We start from the raw sequence: 20,967 nt of genomic DNA, 5'->3' as shown, positions 1-20,967 counted from the left end.
CTGAAAAACTACAAAGTGGTTCACAAAGCTGGACAACACTTTTGACCACCAGCAGCAGCAGTGCCCTGCAGCGAGCATAAATGTGCAAGAAAATCAATATCTGCACTACTTCTTCCATTGTCTATCCCACTTAACTCTCCTACCATGAAAATTACATAATAAAGTTATATAACATATATGCTAAAGGTCAATGGTTCCCGACTTTTTTTTCTTAAGGGACCTGTTTTCTATCATTGAGCAAACTGATAACCCTTAACTAAGCTACACATTGTATGGATATTTTATGTTATAATCAATGCATAACAATTATAGTACAGAACAACTGATTAACTTTACAACTAACCCAAATAGTTAACACAATAACTGCAGGAAGTTTTTGTACAATAAAGATTTGGATCAATTTTGATGCTTTTGTTTGCTGTGACAATTGCACCAGAGATCAGAGTTTTCTTAATATTTTTAGGATTTTTTAAATACAGTTCTCACTTGGTATTATGTAGGTTTTGATTTAAATTATTTATTTTTTGACAAATTCTGTCTTTCTTCTTACGCTTAAGTTGTTTGAACTGCATATTTTTCTAATGCAGGATGCGGCTGCTTAAATGGAGAGTGAAGGCTCTGTAAGTAAAGCTTGTGCTCAGGTCTTGACCGTACCCTTTTGCTGTGAGATTTCTTTTAAGTTTACATCTTAAATAATAAACTAAATCTTAAAAAACAAAACAAAAACAAAACAAACAAAACATACTCCCCTTAAAATCAAGAAGGCCTCGTGATCCCCAGTAAGGCTTAGGCAACCCACAGTGGGGATCGGGACCCTCAGGTTGGAAACTAATGTTATAGGTAGGACTGCTGTTACCTTTAAAATAAATTGTCTCAGTTTGTAAAGAATAACACAAGGAGGAACCTTTCACTGAAGGCTAACAAGATAATAAAAGATCAGATTATAGGAAGTCAGAGGTTACTGGTTAAGTTACTGCAGTGCATAACGGCAAGTGAGGATGCTGGTTCTCTATAATGATAAATATGATTATGGATGAATTGATGTAAGTGCCTGTATTTGTATTTTTCATTCCCACTTTGCTATCTTGTGCTCTTTAAAACTGTTGTGTCTTTGTCCCGCCCTCTGAGGATTAAGTCAACCAGTAAGAACATTTCAGCCTCCAGAGCATTTTTTAAATTAAACTCTGAGCTGTCCCACCTCTACATATATTTTATAAAAACCTTACTGCTGCAATAAAAACTCTTTGCTTTCTTGCTAACTATTTCGATTTTCAAACATCCCTTTTTTTCATGGATCAGCCCGGCCGTGTCGCATCAGCCCAATGTGCTCAGTCATGTGTGCAAAATGTTAAAGTGCACATGCAAACAAGCAAACAGACGCACCTCAGACATGCACACACACACACACACACACACACACACACACACACACACACACACAAACCTCACACACACACACACACACATTGATGCCGGGTTGACACTGTAAATAGCTGCAACACTTTTACAGTGGTACTGCCCCACAAGCTGAAGGAGATGACTCTGCAAAAAAATAAAATTCTGTTTCTTATTGCTTATGTCAGCTTAAAGTTATGATGCTAACCAAAGTGAAGAGTGGATGGTGGGCAGAAATGAATTGAAGAAGAGGGATAATTTAACCATGTCATAACTAAAAACATCATCCAGCCCTCATCCAGGATGTGTGTGTCGTCTTGGAAAAAAGCAGGACGTATAAAAAGATAAAGAGATATAATAGCCATGATCCATACAGTCCATTTTTGTCACCTGGACAAATGTATTGATGTTTGGCAGTCTAACATATCTGCAGATTGTAAGTGTACAGTAATTGCTACAATCGTGACCGCTATTGTCATACAAAAGTCTTTTTCTAAAATGTATAAATAACTCAAATTAATATATAAGTTATATATTAACGGAATATAAACAACAACCATTGAAACAGAGCTTTAGAACGTTCTCATTTTAAAGTTTATGTACAGGTACATTGCTACTCTCTAACACCTTAACCACAAACCAGACAAAGTGTATCATGTGGAAAGATGCTGCTAGATCTTCTAAGCCAAGGTCATACAGTTCAGCCTAAATACTTCCCCTCACATTATGAATGGTTGTAACACGAGTAAGACCTGTAAGTATTCTCATCTTGTATACAATATAGAACATATAGATAATAGTATCTCTTTAAATAATTACATAATTTAGACTGTGTGATGGCTTGGTATGGTACAGTGTGTCTTCCATGAAGGACTTGGAGGGGAGATAAATGGAAGGATACAGACAGGTAAAAAAATATCAGAGATGCTAGCTGAATAAATAAATCATTGGAGTATAAACTGGATCAAGGTGACATGCAGTCCTCCTTTTGTTCCCTTGTCGTGATCATGTACCAAAAATTGGTCCTGAAAACACAAAGTGCCTGAATTCTCAGGTGAAGTTGAAAGGGATCCCATCCGAAGAGAGAAAAACAAAGAAAAAGTAAAAGCGGTGTCCAATTTGTGCCTACATACTGTACGTACAAGTGCTTTGTTAGCAGCACGAGTTTGGTGTTCGACTTTGGCTGTAGCTTTTCACTGGTGACAGCAAAGGAGCGACGGAAATGCCGACAGTCTGTTATTGATCTGAACACAGACGGTTTTTATCTTTTGCGGTCACCAGGACTGAAAACGATGGTTGGTTCTAGCAAGCGAAGTCCTCAAACACCCCATGGTGCCCGGCGTGATGGTGGTGAGGGTGTGGGTGAGGGTGGTGGTGGTTGGGCAGGATTGTGTTGGCATACGCCCCCTCTGGGTGACTCCGTGTCATGTCGTTGGGCTCCTGCTGAAGACACAGCAAACACACTAGTGTCAATCTCATGCTTGAGAGATCATGTGTAATGTCATATGTGACAATATGCAGATGATAATTTACTTAATTTAAAAGCCTGTCACTGCTGAGGTACCTTGATCATGCTGAAGATGCCATCAGAATTGAAAGCTCGCCTGGCTCTTTGCAAAGTTAAAATAAATGCCAACCAACACCTTTAAAGATATTTGATTTACATGCAAAATGAAGATTTGCTGTTTAAGGTGAGGTAATATGTAACTATGAAATCATGACGGCTGAAATATGACGCTAATGCAGAAGTGCCAAAAACTGCAGTCCCTCTTTTGGGCACTTGAGGCCGGCTCCAAAACAGTAAATCTCCACTGAGCCCAGTCTTGAAATGCCCCACTTTAGAGCAGAAATAAACATATTTACAGCTTGGTAAAAAAAAAAAAAAAAAAACGCTTTTAGTCTCTAGAGCTAATTTAAAAATCCATGACAACTGTAATATATTTGTTTATATAACTTACCGGTTTGCATTTTATTAAGGCTTAAGGTTATGCATATTTAAGGGTGGGGCCTCTTGAGAGCGACAGACTGTCTGTGAGTCAGATCCACCTCTCGCTCCTCCACAGCGCCAACCTCTCACCCAAATATGGTCACTTGTGGCTCAGAAAAAACAAGGTGGCAATGGCCGAAATGCCAAACTCAAAGCTTCAAAACAGCAGTCCACAAACCAGTGGTTTATGTCACAGTAGCTCATCCATTACTTATAATGTCTATGCTACTACCATGCAGCATCTCTGGCTAATTTCACTGTCATGACTGCAACTGGCTGCTGTTCGCTGATAGTAACAGCACATGATTTCCCCTTAATTGTCTTATTTACATTTTCATTTAACGGACTGGAACAAAAAATAAACTGCATTTAGCAAATTAGAATTCTTCAGACTTGTCAGCTTAACGTTGCTGTTTATTGCTGCTTCCAGTCTTTATGCCAAACTGCACTAACCATATCCCTATTCCCACTTGCAAATTTTATTTTCCTAGGATAGGGAAGGCATGACCCACCCTCCACTCCCTCTGATTGGCTTGTACTTGTTGCCTTTCAATCAGTGGCACAGGAAGGCAGAGTAGAGGTGCCATCGCTATCATAGGAAACACAAACTTGCTTCCTGCTCTGTACTAAATGAGACACTGATCCTCTCTGCTATCTCTTGAAAGAAAAACAAATCCAGTGAAGTGACCCTGTACGCTGTGTGTCCAAATGCAATAGAAATGTAGGAGGCTGAAATTTTCTCAGGTGTTGCTCATTGTTAATTCAGTGTAATTGTCAAATGAAATTCTTGGATCTTGTCTGCATTTGTAGGACGGTGTGTATAACACTTACACTTGGCCACAGATGCATCTCTGACCATGGTTTCCAAGAGAAAGATACCAGCAGAGTGTAAATTACTTTTTAAGTTTTGTGTATATATTTTAAATGAATTAAGAGCTGTTCCCTGTTAGCTTCAATGCATTTTCTGTGAATTGCTAATGGATTTTCCAATAGATGGACTATGTTTGCAATGGAAAGTGAAATGTGATGTTGGCCTGTCACACCAGCCAAACACAATCAAAGCTGTAAATAATGACTGATATCGGAATTACCTGTCTTTTCAGTTTCTCTGGCTGACTTGTTTAAAAGTAACAATTGTGTTATAGTTACAGCATGTTGTGTGGAATTGCAACACAGTTATGGCTCACGGTGAGACAAGAAGTCTATTGTTCAGATTTACGCACAATAAAGTTGCAACAACAAATCCAAGCTCCAGGGGAGGATGTGCTCTGCACAGTGGTTAAGACTAATTAGGAACAATACATTCTTAATTATTTTAGGAGTGGGAAAAATATTAATTTGCCTCTCCCTGAATTATTCCCTTGTAGTTTCTTAATACGGTTACAGTGCTGCAGGGAAAGTTGTATACTCTGCAGGAGCGCAGCTATTTGTTACAGTACAGTGTGTGCTGTACCTTTGCTTTCATTTCCTCCAGACCCACTGTTGCCACAGTGCTGGTCTGCTGCTTGTTCTTCTTCTCTTTCTGCGGCCTCAGCAGACGTTGTAACCGGTGCTTGATCACCTGGTTTCACCCATAGCACAGCAGCAGGGAGGGTGAAAGAGCAGAGATGAGTGAGAGAGATAAGAGACGCAGTGGAGTGGAGAGTTCATTCACTGTGATGTCTGCATTACAGGCCCTCCCTCTGATTTCGCTATATTCATACGTGTTTGGCAGTCAGCAGGTAGCCGGCTAGAAAGCTTAAAGGGGATCCGGCTGAGACTGGAGTTCATTTCATGCATGTCTTCAGCACAGACCTGAGCGGATATTAGTTTCTCCAGCCTGGAAATCAAATAAAACTCCTCACCACACATAATAAATGATAACATTTACACCACTGGTCCTCTGATTTTCCAATGATTACGCTTGATAAGAACGCTAAAAATAAATAAATACATTTTGTCAATATTGGGGAAAATTAAAACAAACAATGATGGCACAAATGTGTTTTCTAAATAGAAAAATTAGCCGGTTGCAGCAGATTTCTTGCTGAGGACAATAGCCGTTAATTACTGCCAATTATATCACAGCTAGTACTGATCTCACGTTGTGATTGACTGATGTGTGTGTGGGCTTGCACAGCCACCATACCTCATAGATGTAATCCAGTATTTCTAAGATTGTCAGAATGCTGGCTCCAATGAATAAGCCCATCTGTCCACCAATGTCACCTGAAAAGAAGGAGCACTTAGAGAGAATGGAAGTAATTCCAAAACAGTTTATTTTTCACCAAAAAGTAAGTGCAGCTTAATAACAACACCTTTCGCTTTGCACCTGCAAGTCTTTTTAAGTATTCAAATAGGAGAGAAAAAAAGTGACAGAAATCTTACCTAATAAACCTGCAACATCGTAGGCTTTCTTTTGTTCAATGGTTTCATAGTTCAGAGCCTCAAAGAAGATATCTAAGACCAGGAAGTTGTCTCTGGAAAAACAAGTGTCAAACACAATGAAATGCACTTGTGCTGTTTTTATAAATCACTACAAGTCCAACATCGTTTGAAAAAAAAAGGCACCGTTCCAAGTCGTCTCTATGCTCGCTGTAAATTGTCATGATGGGATTGTCAGGCCTACAGCGTTTTACACAGATCTAACCAGCGATTGTGAGATAATGAGGTGTTTCAGGGTTTAACTGAGATGAGCAGAACGAGCACTGACAGCATGCTCAGTCATTGCCACGTCTCTGATCTCTCTGGATTTAGAAAGTCTGGTAATATTAAGTGTTGTGAGGCACCATGAGCTCTTTGGTTTAGGCATGTTTACCTTCTACTATATCCCCGACTATTAGGCGCTGAGAGGAATGATAGTATAAGCACGTTTTTGAGTGCATCCAGATCATTATAATCTGAATATTAGTAAATGTTCCATAATGCATGTTGTAAAACAGGATTAAAAGTTAAAGCCCTGTTAGTGGTTGCTAGAAGTTACAATGTTCATTATGCCACACAGTATTAATGTGCTGGATGGAACAGACAATACACCTCGAAAAGTGCACCCATACCCCTTTCTACCTAATTAGCCCATGATTTTGAACTGGGTCCATTCAGGACTCTTGGTGCTATTTCGAGAACCAGCCCATGTTTCCACCAGTTTTGAGCAGATTCGCTTTAATCAAATGGAGGTCGTTGCACAGTGCACAACAAAAGTAATCAGTTGCAGCAAGTTGGCAGATTGCGTTTGCGTTTTAGATATTTGTTTTTATCTAAAAAGAAGCACGGACAAACTGTCTATCGGCAAACTGAAATTGCAAATATAAAAAACACCTAATGGAAACACATCATTTAAAAAAAGACTGTTTATCGCAAAAAAGTTTTTACGCTCACATGAGGTGGTATTTCAGAAAAAGCTATATTTTGCAAAACAGCAATGAAAACACTTTTTTGGCTTTTATAAGTCACATGATGCTTTGGCTATGTGCTCGTCAGTAGGAACTGGCATGATGCAGCAGGTGCTACAAGAGGTGTTATTGTATTGCATAGCTCTCCAAAAGTTAAGCGGATCATCTGAAGTTTTTAATCCACTATTTTTCTGTGAAATCAGACCAGGAAATACTGACCAATCAGAGCAGATTGAGCTTTTTCAGGAGAGGAGCGAAAGAAATATGCACGAAAACGAAGTGTTTCAGACTGAAGATGAATACAGATATATCGAAACAGGCGGTCCAAGAAAAAAAAATGTTTTTTTTACATTAAAGAATGTAAACATGTTCTAGCAGAAACACAAATTAAAAGTATGAACCTAAAAATGAGCATAAAATAGGACCTTTAAGTGTTCATTATAATTGCTAAACTACTATGAAAATTTCACACTCAAAATTTGGTTTGGGAGTTGCCTTTTAGTGGTACCTTAGGAAAGACCATAGTCTTTAAATCATTGTTGTTTAATTAATTTCACAAAAATCTGATACCCTAAAAAGTGATGCTGGAGGAAAAGACAGGAAGTCACCTGAAGAGAATCAACCATTCACCCAAAGACAACACATAAACTGATGCTTGTATGAAAACACAGTTGATGTTTGTTTATATTTATGGTAGAGTGACTGGAGGTCATAGTTTACGGCCCTTTTTATTGAGCACCACATCACTGCCCATATGTGAGTTAAGTCTCGTTGAAGGTTCCTGTCGTACCTGATGTAGTCCTCTGACTTGTCGTATTTCCTGGAGAGATAGCGAGCAGAGCCCTTACTGGGGATTTTGACCATGGAGAGCTCTTTACCGTAGCGGGTGAGATTACAGGGTGTCTCGCATGGACAGGTATCCCCACTGTTCTTCTGTAGCTGTGCTGCAACACAATGGAAACAGTGGTTTAACAGACTGGGTCAGGCAAACACGCTACCTGAGAAACATACAAGATACTGCACAGAATCTGGAGGAAAAAACAAACTGCAATCAAGCAAAATGTGTCAAGCACTGGGCTTTTTTTTTTTTTTAACTTAAATGCAGTAGAACATGCTGTAAACACAACTATTACATGTTTAAACATGATAGAATTCTGAAAACTCTGTTTTCATCTCCACCAACACTTGAAGAAAATATCTTGCTCTTTAGCTGCTACATGCTCCATTATGTTCACCAGCTAGTCGCTAACTTCAGCCTCTTTTGCCACCATGCCCTTATGCATAAAAGGTATGTTTGCAAAAAGGGGGGGCTGCAGAGTTGTCTCGCCTTTGACCCTTTAAGGGAAGTGGTAACAGTGGCGACACAGTGTCTGTGTAAAAGGACAGCCAGCAGGATGGGACATAGGATAAAGGAGCTAGTAGCAATTAGCAGCTAAATCAAAGAGGAAGAACATTGGTCATAAACATCCACAAATTGGGATAAAAACAGTGAGGTCAGGGAGCTCTTTATTCTCCATGCAGAAGGCAAATTAGGCGCCATATGACAGGGACAATAAATGATTGTTACTAACATGTTATGCTATTCTTATTGTTTAGAAAGTGCTGCTGGTGTGTAGCCTATGTTATGTTTTACACTAAAAGCCGATGCTGTTGTGTTAAACATTATGCCTTGCTATTTAAATCATGCACTAGAGCGGCATGATGTCGCCGCTGTTTGGTTCTATGTGAAAATGCAATGGTGGCATAAAGAAGGGACTTTGTAGCAGCTCTATGCGTAAGACGGACCTTTGTCTGTGTGCTGTTTGATGCTGGGTAGGTAGCCCACAGTGGATTCAGTACTTCTAAAAAGTAAACCATCTCCCTGTTTGGCAACAAGGCTGATGAAAGCAGGGAACGAAAACAGTTAACAGTTAACAATTAACTAACGATTAGTCAAAAGATGCTAAAATGCTCTGTTGCATTGAGGGGCTCTGCAGAGGCGATAATTATCTGTGGGTTTGTCACTATGTGCGATCCCTTTCACATTACACATAATAATTGTATCTATTGTTTGAATAAAAATACTGATGGGTGCAGCTTTACAGTTGTCTGTTACTTTATTGTATGGCCGCAGAAATGTAGGGCCTGTTTTTGATTGGTTGGCAGGCATCCATTAAAACTGCATATCAGGACACTTTAATTACATGTCAAGTCAAGTTCAGCCTCTTCAGATGGAACCATTTTGTATATTAGAAAACAGGTAACCATAGCAGCAATACTTAAGAAACACATTACATACATTTCTCACAATACAAATACCTTGCAGGAAGTGGCCATGGTGTAAGTACAAACAAGTGCAATTGATGTAGTGCAACAAAAGTGCACACCAGTAGACAGTAGACCATGAGGCCTTTTCTCTGTGTGGCTTTTCGGTGCAGTAATAAAGGTTTTTGAAGGGTAAAATGTGTATTTTTAGTGAGAAGAAGGAGCCAGCTCTCAGCATCATTAAATTATATTACTTCCATGCCCAGAAAATTACCAGTAGTTAGTGTTTCTCCCTGCTGTATGGGTAATTTTAAGGATGAACAAATTCATTACAGGATTAGAATGAGGAATTAACAGTTTGCTAAATCATTTAACAGATAAAATGTGCAACAAAATGTCAGGTCACATCACGCTTTATAGACTTCTCAAGCAGGAGTCTCTCCCATATTAGAAACTGACCACATGATATTAACAGACCAATATCGTTCTGGATATATGCACACAACGATGTGTTAGGTTAACCGGATTATTTAATAGACAACAACTGTGGCAGTGGTGTCTGCAGTAATTCAGTTATACCATTTGTCTTGAGAATAAATGATGGAGAACATTCAGTGCTACTGAGGGCTCTGCCAAACATACAGGTAGACAATGAACCTAGTTAACCTGCAGGCATGAATTTCTCACACATTAACCAATACATATCCACAAATAACACCATGTACAAGACTGTACTCTGTCAAAAAACAATACCTTAGGTCATTTTTAAACAGCTTATTATGACCCATTTTTATGTTAGGTGATGTTGTATACAGAGCAAACAATTCTGGTGGAAGAATGGGTCAAATGAATGCTGTGTCTCAATAGAGTGCTGCAGGAAAGAGTCCTAAAACCCGTAAATTACTTCACATTTTAGCACTCCCTTTTTTCTTGTCTCAAAGTCAATGGGTGTTTTGAATGGGTTTTATGGTTTGGTGTCTGAATAAGGTCTGTGGTTAACACAAGCTTAAGAGATTTTCTTGTTTTGTTCTATGACATAAAATATGTCAGTAAATCTCCCAATCGGGAATGTGTCTTGAAAAGACGGTTGCCAGCAAGTGGCTAAATGAGACAACAGAATGTCATCACTTCACAGCCTTGTTGTGGTGGGGATGCTAAAGTCATGCAACAGAGGTGTAGTTTGTTTTTACCTAATGTTTGCTTTAAATGTTTGCTTCTTGCATTTACATAAACACTTTGAAAATCCTAAAAGTGGTGTTCATATCTGAAGATTATCGTGCTGAACAAAACATGTAAGTATCATAAACCTTTGTTTAGGACAAAGCTGATTTTCTACAATAATCCAAAATCCAGTGGAAAAATCCCATTGGCTTTTCTCTTGAGAAGTTCAGGATGATGTTAGCTTCCAGGTTGTCCTACAAAAAAAATAAAAAATCATTCCTGCAGCACTCTATTTACATTCTTCCATAGTGCATAGGTGCATTTAAATCGACAAGTTTGGCAACATATAGCGCACTATAAGCACCTGGATGGTGTACTCATGAGACTCAAAAAGTCTTTCACCATCTTGGCCAGGTGGCAAAAGGGTAGGGACCACCAAACTTATGGAAATGGTGGCCGAAGAGGCTGCAGAAGTTGGTATTCCTTCAGTTAACAAGCTGACAGACTGGCAGATATTATGGCAGCTAACAGGCTGGCAGATATTTTGGCAGGTGACAATCGTGGTCAAATGTTGAAGGTAACGTTGCAATTTGCCATTAAGAAAAAGAAAAAGCGGTCAAACATTGCTATCCTCATTTCTGTTAAGTGCACAAGAGCCATGGATGATTTGAAACACTGCCCTGTTGAAATTAGCGCACTATGCAAGTAAGTACATATTGTACACTGTGTACAACATGAACGTTTATTAATGGAAGTATCTGAATTGATACTCAGCAAAGCCCTTCAGCAGAGGAGGCTGCTGTTTATGTCCTGTACAAAACCAAAAGTCAACGTTATTTTAACTTACATACATTATATACTTAACATCATGTTGTCATGTTATAAAAGTTAAGCTATGTACAAACATAGTGATTATTTTAACCTAAACTATGATTCCTTAGCTAAACCTAACCACACTGTTAGGGGTGCTAATTTAGGAAGCACTTCATAAAAAGTAGGAACAAATGACCTATGTGGTCGAATGGTCTGTAGGACTCTGCTATGAATGCAGGAGAGTAAACAGCTCTTCTCAATCTCTGTTTCCAAATTCTAAATGCATTCAGTCTAGACAAAAACAGAGAGAGGGAGCATTGAAAGCAGTAGCTATAAATGTATGATTTATTTGTTTTATAAATCTAACAATAAGGTTATGTGTATGCAAGAGCACGGTAGCGTATATTCTTTGTCTAATACGGGAACAAAACATCTTTAAAATATAAATATATAAATGATAGTCTAATTTATTACCTTTCACGACGGGTGAATGTATTCACAGTATTTGATTCAGGAATATGACCCAGATGAATATGGCCCACTCTTGTGAGATATATCTAAGATTTCATTCAACCATATTTTAAATAGGGTTTGAATTCAGCAAAGAGAGAGATAATTAAATTTCTGGGTTTTTTGGCCGAGAAATGATAATTGTACTTATATGTCTGCCATGACCATTTCTTGCTGCAACCGTGATGCCTTTGAAACCAAGGCACCTTTGTTCAGTCGTGATGTCTGCTGGAGGAGAGTGAGGTTGGACTCAGAGCTGGGGGTGGGGGGGGCAAATATACAGGAATGGAGAGTTGGTTTATTATTAACAGTTCAACAATGGAGGCAGCACAGCCATCAAGCTCTAAAGTGACTAAATACAATGAGGGAAAGTAATTTCAAAATATCAAGTCTTCCTCCAGGTATTTGTATTACAGAAAAAAAATCCTTATCATATTTACGGAGTGTGTTTCCATTTCCCTTTGGGGAATCTATTGTAATGAGAAAAGAAATGAGGGAAGATTGTTTCTTACCGAGTGCTTTGTCAACACAGTTGATTTTACTGGGAGGGCAGATATCTGCAGTTCCTGGAGAGAAGAACAGAAAATGAGTCTGATCAATCAGAAACAAAATGATCAGTGACCCGTGTCTGCTGCAATGAGGAACCGTGGCTGTGAACAACACTCCACAGCTTATTAGTCATCTTCAAATGAGGGCAGGCGCACAAAGGACAACTTCCATCCACGGAGCACGGGCTGTCGTGGACGTCTGTCCTCGATTGCTCTGAGAAATGGAACACGCTGGCTTCACCCATAACGCATATTTAGAGAGTCCTTAAAAACCAATCAATGAGTCACTTCCTCGCAGACGAACACATCGCCATTAATGACAGGTATTCATCAGAGGCACAATTAATTGGCAGAGGTGTGAGTGTGTCTGTCTGTGAAATGTTCACGGGGTTAATGTTTTGTGGAAGTCTCCTTCCCAATCACTCAGAAATGTTAATTAATACACAGTGAAATCATTTCTAATGATCTGAAGAGAGTCTATTCACACATTCAGCTGGAGTTATTGTTGTAGAAATTATTTGATAAAAAATAAACCATCATTAAACATTATTGATTGAAGAAATAACTTTATACTACCTTGGTATTTTATTTTTAGAAATTTTGAGTGTCGCGACAAAAGCTGTGCAGCGTCTCTGTATGCTGTCCACACTCTAAGAACAAGAACAACTTAAAAGGCTTTTTTGGTGGTCATCCAAATATAGAAATAGGACAAAATGCTGAAATATTAATCCTGAACCGAAGAATCCAGGAAAACACAGTTTTGCTTCTACGCCTCTCAGTTCAGGAGTCATGAGAAATAAAAATTTAGAATGCTTTTTAAATATCCACCTCAAATACAAATCACTCGTTCAGCCAAATTTTGGGAATCTCTGAAGTTGTTTTTGTGGTATCCAAATAATGAACACAGATGCATAAATATGTCACAAATAATGGAGGCGATAATTAGAACAACATGAAAATAACACAACAAAAATGTAAATCACAGTCTCAAAAGGACAAAAAACATAAACACACAGACCACAAAAAGACAATTAAACTACAAAAGGCTGAAAAACTCGAAGCAGCAGACTGTAAACAAATGCGGGATTATGTAAACACATGCTGATGACATTTTTCTGTCATGTTAAGCAGACTGTAAACACTTTCCGGATTATGTAAGTGAGTGTGAGAAAGAAATGGATTACAAACATTTGTGCCACTCTCTCAAAAGCAAACTATTAAAGTGAGTAAAAATTTCGAGCAACTGGAAACTGGAGCAGCAAACTGTAAACTGCTGCCGCGGCTGCAGAGAACTGCAGGAGAGAAAAGAATTGATACTGTAAATTGTGTTTAAGGTGCAGCGCTCCTGCGTTTCAATGATACAGCACTGCGTTGTCACATCCAGGCTGTAAAAAGATTTTCAATTCACAAGCTGGCCTCACGCTCCCTTGGTGAGCTTTAAACCAATCGCTCTTTGGAAGCTTATGAAGGAATTTCAGCAAACTTAATATGCAACGATAAATTTTATTCTCTATTGATAAGAGCCGTGAACTAATGCGAGCTTCCCGCTACCTGATAGAAGTCCTCTTCTAAAGCCGGACCAGGCAAATGGCCTGGAAAAGCTTCCACATTTATTACATCTGATATAATAAATATCATATCTGATGTAATACATCATCACAGAGAGCAAAGTGGTTCTGCTGCTCTCTGAAGACCTCTGCTCTCTGAACAGCCCTCACTATCTATTCATTTAAAAATTTCCCACTCAATAGTCCTTTTTCTTAGTTATGATTGATTAGTGAGATGGGAGGCTTTTCATAAGTTTGGACTGGATACCCTAAATGGGAGTAAGATGAACACAGGGTAAGTGAAAGCAATGAGATGTTCCCATGCCAGTTTTCCCAAAATCATGAGCTCATGGCTTAATGCAACACAATCACGATCCTGTAGCGAGGCAGGTACTGTCACCCCGCAGAGCACACAAACCGATTAGAAACGTGTCCGCTTCACAGCCTGTCGAGATCAAATGATTAGCTGTGATTCCTCTCTGCGGATCAGACCACCACCACTTTGCTGCGGCCATTACAGCCTGCGAATGGAAGTCTGAAATGTGTGTCTGACATGCAAATTTGAACCTTAGAACCACGGTGTTTATATTCCTGGTGAAGAGCTTCCCTTTGTCAAAATGCCATCAGTTCAGTTACAGCAGTATGGGGTTAAAACTTGTTTCAAATGTCTCATACTGTGTTGTTTATTCACAGAATAGATTTTCTCATATTTCCAATTGTGCAAAACAAGGCCGCAAATGTCATCTGCACTGTGTGAGTGTGGAATCTGCGCATATTCTGAGTTTCTAAATGCGACAACTTCAAACATGCCCACTTATCAGACACATCAGCCAACGACAGTTTGCATTCAGTGACTCAGCTGTTGGACTTTATGCACCCTGGCCGTGGTGACGCACATGCTGAGTAAGTCCACACGTCTTAGTTTGCTGGACTCACCTGTCAGAGAAACTGCATAAATGGTGGAACAACAGTGATGAGTTTCTAACCAACATACTTTGTGTTCTGCTTATATTTATAACACTGCTTTGAACAGATATCCAAATCCATTCACTATAATATATTTATCTCAGATATATTTTGTTTGTCACTGCTTGATTAGTACGTTTAGAGTTGTACTCTGTTGCATTAGACTGAATGTATTATGCTTATTTTAAGATTCATACTCATATTTTGGGTTTCTACAAGAATATCTTAACATGCTTTAATGGTCAAAAAAACTATTTTTCTAATACTGTCAAGGATAACTACATTCACCCTCTGAATGAGACGTTTAAACACCCGTCTCTTTAAGCCACTCTCCCGAAAAAGCCCAGAATGCTCTAATTGGTGAGCATTTGCTGGTCTTTTGTATCTTGACATCTTTGCACCATCATTGTAAGCAGAGAATGACTGTCACAGAGAATAGTGGCACTTTTTACTGTGGAAAATCAACCATTAAAGCTTCAAAAAAACATGTTCAAGCACAGATACGATTCAATATCGGGGAGAAATTGACATCAGTGGTGACCAAGATTACATGTTTCTAGGGCTGCACCCTAAAAGTCTCCCTTAAAAAAACCCTCCCTTAAGTCAAGCAGCTGTTTTGTTTGTGTTAGCTTTTTCGATGGTCAGTGTGCAGTTTACTTCTGGGAAGGTTTCAATCCCCAGATTTAGCTGCAGAGTGAGCGCTCCTCACTTTCACACTCCTCTTTGATAGATCCTTTGCTAGGTCAGGCTCTGACATGACATTATTTTCTGCCGTCTGCTCAGAGGTGGTGAATTTACAGCTCACAGCACCTTAATAAGATACAGTCTCTGGCTTTTGTTTGATATCTAGTGTTGGCAAAAAAAGTTGCTGCACATTTCTGATCCATCAGCCCAGGGAGCTGACTTGACTTGTTAAATATTACTATTATTGTTATAACTATTATTGACGATTATTAACCTCATTATTTAAAACTTATGCCACGTTTATTATGAACATCTGACATTACAACATGACATAAAATTAGAAAAGCAGTCAGTCAAATTCAGTCCGAATACAAATGAGATTGGGATTCTCCTAGCCATTTTTTGCAATCTGATATTTTGTTTGCTAACCTTTAATAGTTTTTGAGTTATTTTTTAATTTTTTTCATAGATAAATACACTTTTTTAATCTTCAATTTGTGCTAAAAATGAGAAAACACCCCTATGAATCATGAAACATCCTGATTTGCTCTGGGCCACATTTTAGTAACCAGGAGACATTTCAAAGTGATTGTACGCTGGAGGCAATCTCTCACTGTATAAGTCAATACTAAATTAATACAATGTAAAAGCAGAAATCCTGAGAGCTGTTTGTCTCCACCTACCAGTGGACTAATAAAAATAATCAATCAAAATAATTAATGAAGGCTGCAGGAGCACAACAGAACCACTGCCAAACAGCTGATATGTTGAACAAATGGATCCAAAAGTCATCGAGACTTTCATGTAGTCTGAAGAGTTACTGTCCAGAGAGCTGCTGAAGAGCAATCCACTCCAGTCATCAAGCATCGAGGTCAGGCATGTGGCAGCCCAAATTACGTCTGTGTGGGAAATATTCAAGTGAGCCAAAAAATAATGACTTGTTTTGCACAATTGGTCATCAAATGTGATGCAAATACTGGGCCGGCTGTTCAATCACTCTAGACTGAACACTGTTGGTGTATTTTTCACTTTTGATTTTGAAGTCACCACAAAACATGAGAAGGATTTGTTTTGGTCTTTTTCTAACCACACATACATTTCTTCTTAGTTTTTTCACTCTCAGTCCCTATCGTAATAACAATGTTAATCTGAGAGCATGAATCTCTTACATGTGTGCATTTGTAATTTATGCGCGCGGATGATTTTTTTTCCCCCGCTGGGCAATGTGTAACTGTGAGTTAGAGGGGGGATCTTACCGGGCATGTGCACCATCCTGCAGCCACACACTCGTAGGACCTCGTTGGTCTCGCAGAGCAGGCGGCAGGCGCTGATGCTGTATGTGTCGTATCCAGGGAACTTCTCTTTGCTTGTGGAGCGGCAGTTCCCCCAGGGCTGGGGCAGGTAGGTCAGCTAAGCACACAGAGATTTATTAGACTCCAGTCTGAAACACCAGGGGCGAACGGTTGCAGGGAGGGGGGTAATCTGCTGGGGGATGGGGACGGTGGGTTTTGATGAGGAAGACCTACCCTCTGCTCTTGACATGAAACAAAGGTCTGGAAGCCCGGAGAGACGCCGAAGCCCAGCTGGTGGATGTAGGGAGGCTCATCCTGACTGTGGATCTGAACTCGAATGCCGGCCTCCAGAGACGTCTCATCTTCAGCATGAAACAGAGCAAGAGTGCGGAGCATTGCAAAGGGAGAGTACAAGGGAATTTCAGATGGCTGACAGCTTGGACTCAGTTTGACGCTAACAGCAAACCATATTTCTGTCGTGTTTAAAAAAAAAAACCCAGTTGGGATTAATATTATGTGACACCTACAATGCAAACACAAATCTGAGGGTGTGTATTGTGTTCAGGAATTTCCTGTTACAAATCACATTTTCCAGGTTGCAGGAATACAATCAAGAAATGCATTATTTACAGTATGTGACCCAGAGAAATGTAGCTGGTTATTTTAAAGCCTAGCAGGGGTATCTCATGCTGTAGCATATGATGGGATTACACTGGACAAATAGTTTTGAGGCTTACTTGTCTCCCTCCAGATGGGCAGATACTCATCCTGCTGGATATCCAACATGATCTCCAGCCCATTTCCCATTCCACCCTGCTTGCTTTTCCTGGATGTTGTCTTGTTGCCATTAAAAGTGTAGCATTTCCCATATCTGGTATACACCTGGAAGAGAATAGATTCCTATCATGAACATCACCATAAACATGACAAAGTCCACAAGCCGGCTGAGACAAGATCATACATGTGGCGCATTTCAATGAAGGCAGAGATATGAGGAAAAAAATAAAAAATAAACAAGCTGAGCGTCCGCTGCGTGAGTTACTGAATATTACCCCCAAACCTCCGGATGCAGTCTGCTGGCTCAGTCCCTCATGGACTTTGATAAGCTATATCTGAATGAATTCCCATCACCCACCACACAAACTCTGCACAATGCTGCTCAATAGTACTACCATCCCGCTGAAATATCAAATGGCATAAGAGATTCTTTAATCTTCCTTCAAAAGAAAACAAAAGACAATAAGAGAGAGGCGGCTTTAAATGAGCTGTCACGTCACCGCCTATCAGAGGAGCTGTCTCTGTGGGGGACACATCATCTCTTTGTTTATGCTTCTCATCCAAACTGCTGCACTTCAGAAAAAGGTCCATTTTTTAAGTCATTCTTCTGGTGTCTCCTGTGAGTTTTAAAAGGATAATTTGTGATTCATATGGAAACAAAAAGATACACAGGATGGGGACCTGGCAACACTTGCAACTTGAATGACAAGTATTGAAATAAACAGACTTAAAGCACCTGCTTATGTGTGCCCACCATTTATTTTGTCTGATTACTTATGATCCAGACATTCAGGATGTTTTTACTTGGAGAGAAATTATCCGGAACGGACTCTGTAATTTAAATATTTACAAAGATAAATAAAGAAGTTTTACATCAAGAAATCTGTTGTTTCTGATGCTGTTTAGCTCCCTGCGGGGGGCTGCCAACCATGATGGCTGGGGTGAAAAAGGCAACAACACCAGTGTCTCTATCTATAATCAGCGTTTGGTTTGTTTGTTCTCGGCTACTGTAAAAACATGGCTGTGCAACATGGCGGACTACATGGACGTGGACCCACTCCCTGTAAACAGCTCATTGTAAGGTAACAAAAACACAACTATCTTTTTTTTTCAGGGGATTATACATCTGAAAAAAAAAAAAAACTTATATCACATTCAATTTCTGCCAATATATCTCCCTAAATTCTACACAATGGACCTTTAAATAAGGCTACAGTACATCTCAGTTATTAATTTTTTTTCAACCCTGGTACCAGTAATCCCTACCCCTCTCTCGCTTATTGTTAATGTTAACCAGTCATTCTGCTGCTCTCCTCTACAACCAAGAAAAAAAATCTTTATTGTCTTGTTTCTATAATTTCAAAATTTCTATATTTATCTTAAAAAAATGTTATACCCTCAAAATATTTTTTTATAAAAGGGGAGAAAAAAAAATTGTGAAATATATATATATATATATTTAAAAGGGACTGTATCGAAATTAGAAATTCCAATATTGTGACATTATGATCATGTGCATATTCCATCTTGAATACGCATATTGTTAATTTAAGGATGTGCAAAACCAATGCTCCAAACAGATGCAAGACACACGAGGCTACTATCACTCCCGTGCATCCATGTAGATAAAAGTAATATTTTTCCAGCACTAATGGTTTCACTCTTGTTGAGTTTTTACCTGATGATGTCTTTGTGAATATGATTTCATAGTTTTTATGATGGTGATTTTAGGCCTAGCGATTTTATTTACTTGTTATTTCACACGATTTTATGATATCTGGATAGATTGCTGCTTGTTTATTGTCTTGTAAAGTTTCATTGAGTGCTTTGAAGGCTGTCGATAAATACAATGCATTATTATTATTATCATTGTTATTATTATCATTATTATTATCATTTTGGGGGAAGTGATGAAAGTATTAAAGCCAAAGAAATCCCATGGCAGGAGAGGTCAGCCGTGAACTTGCTGGAGAAATGACAGTGAAATAACAATCGAGCTGAGAAGACGGCAGACGTATCATTAAAGAGACACTGTGATGGTCCTGGCATTCTCCAAAACATCGACATCTGTGTTCTGACTTTGATATCAGCTTGATGCACCTAATGAGTGCTGTGATGTCTAAATAAGGGATGCTGGTGGAACAACAGACACTCTCATTTACAGACCACAGGGTGTATTCACATCTGAGATGGTTGAACAACAAATCAAAGCCACGGTTGTGGTGTTCAGTCCAGTCATTCCCTGGAAGAGTGGCAATTTAGCAATATCCACAACAGTGATTAGAGCAAGAAATGAGTACCATTTACAAAAGCTCAGTGTTTAGAAGGATGGCTGCATTTTACGCAATAATAGACCTCGAGGCTTTTGATCTGGGGGTGTGTGCATGCATGTTTGTATTGAGTGCGCTTTTTGAATGCGTTACAAATAGTCACCTTCAAAGTGAGTCTTACTTGAGGATTCAGAGAAATGGCTGACACAATTACAGATCTCAACTCGGGCTCTGATGTGGTACAAAAGGGGTCGCCGTGGTGAAAGATGTGCTCAGTTAGTTCCACTCTGCATTTCTTTGGAAATTGCAGCATCTTTGCAGCTGCTGTGATTAGAAAATGGGAGGTGACAAAGTGGGGACGGCGGCCGGGAAGAAGAATGCAAGTGTGACTTTTGACTGACATGTGCTATTAGGTTGAAATGGTTTAATCTCTATTTGGCTGGTGCGGAGCAGTTGAGAAGGTAAGCTGCACTTATCAATGATCCTCCCCCCCGTTCATTGACACACTTAAGCCTCGGCAGGCAGGCTTTATCTGATGGAGCAGGCAACAGAGGCAAAGGAGGATTTCACTTTGGAAATGCTCAAAACACCCCGACCAAGTACCTGGGTTCCGCTCTAAAACTTTGGGCTCTGGAGGACGCCGGTGCGTTCACAAATGATGTCCCCAGAGAGTACGGCAAAGTTTTCCCATCATCTCACCCAGGAAATGGTTGTTGGCAGAGCTTCCACTGGTTTATTTCTCTGCCTCTGAACCCCCCACTCTTCTCTGTCTGCATCTGCAACGTGATTGATGGAGCATTTTTCTCTTGTTACATCTTGCACCAAATTTAGCAAAGGTAACAGGGCTGACTTGGGCAATTCCCAAGTGGGGACTTGGCACTGCTGTTGACAAGCTGAAACAGAGCAGGAGCATGGCAGTTACAAAGCAAATGAAAAGAGGTTTTGTACTCCTCTGAGTGACTCAAGTTGTTTACAAGAGTTAATTATTGTGACACTTAGTGCAGCATTGTTCACTTTGTAGTAATTTGGAGGTCTAAAACAGTGTCATTCCACTGTTTTTCCATTTGGCAGATGCTGATGGTAAATAGATTCAAACATTCATTTCAACTGTGTATTGTTCTGAGAGTTCGGTCTAAACAGACTTTTTCAAAAACCTGAAACTCTCTAACTTATTACACTAAATATTCACTTAATTTTGTATGTTCTGACCCCATGTTCTTCTGTTATGTATGCATTTGCATAATATTATTATTCTTTTTCTCCATGTTGAAATTCTACTATTCAAGGCTGGATTACCTACTGGGCAAATCAGCTGGCCTGGGGCTCCATAACCTCAGGGTTCCCCAAGGCCCCATGTTCATGTGTAGCAATTAGCCTGAATAATTGATGATTTGTTTGGTAA

The 20,967-nt window shown here is 39.4% G+C and overlaps 1 protein-coding gene across 1 annotated transcript in view; it reads right to left on the bottom strand.

The window, feature by feature from the left end:
- Positions 1-2,071: 2,071 nt before the first annotated feature.
- asic4a (acid-sensing (proton-gated) ion channel family member 4a) overlaps positions 2,072-20,967 on the bottom strand; it is a 103,935-nt gene continuing 85,039 nt past the window's right edge. The window contains exons 2-10 of the mRNA XM_042494639.1: positions 17,256-17,400; positions 16,753-16,880; positions 16,483-16,636; positions 11,994-12,047; positions 7,544-7,697; positions 5,750-5,841; positions 5,511-5,590; positions 4,836-4,943; positions 2,072-2,838 (exon numbers count right to left, since the gene is read on the bottom strand). Of these exons, the coding sequence (XP_042350573.1) occupies positions 2,698-2,838; positions 4,836-4,943; positions 5,511-5,590; positions 5,750-5,841; positions 7,544-7,697; positions 11,994-12,047; positions 16,483-16,636; positions 16,753-16,880; positions 17,256-17,400 (1,056 nt within the window). The 3' untranslated portion in view covers positions 2,072-2,697. The remainder of the gene's footprint in view (positions 2,839-4,835; positions 4,944-5,510; positions 5,591-5,749; positions 5,842-7,543; positions 7,698-11,993; positions 12,048-16,482; positions 16,637-16,752; positions 16,881-17,255; positions 17,401-20,967) is intronic.

Source organism: Plectropomus leopardus, chromosome 10 (assembly GCF_008729295.1).
Source record: "Plectropomus leopardus isolate mb chromosome 10, YSFRI_Pleo_2.0, whole genome shotgun sequence".
Lineage (NCBI taxonomy): Eukaryota > Metazoa > Chordata > Actinopteri > Perciformes > Serranidae > Plectropomus > Plectropomus leopardus.
Note: the sequence above shows the minus strand (reverse complement) of the source record. Positions and strands in the feature narration are given on the sequence as shown.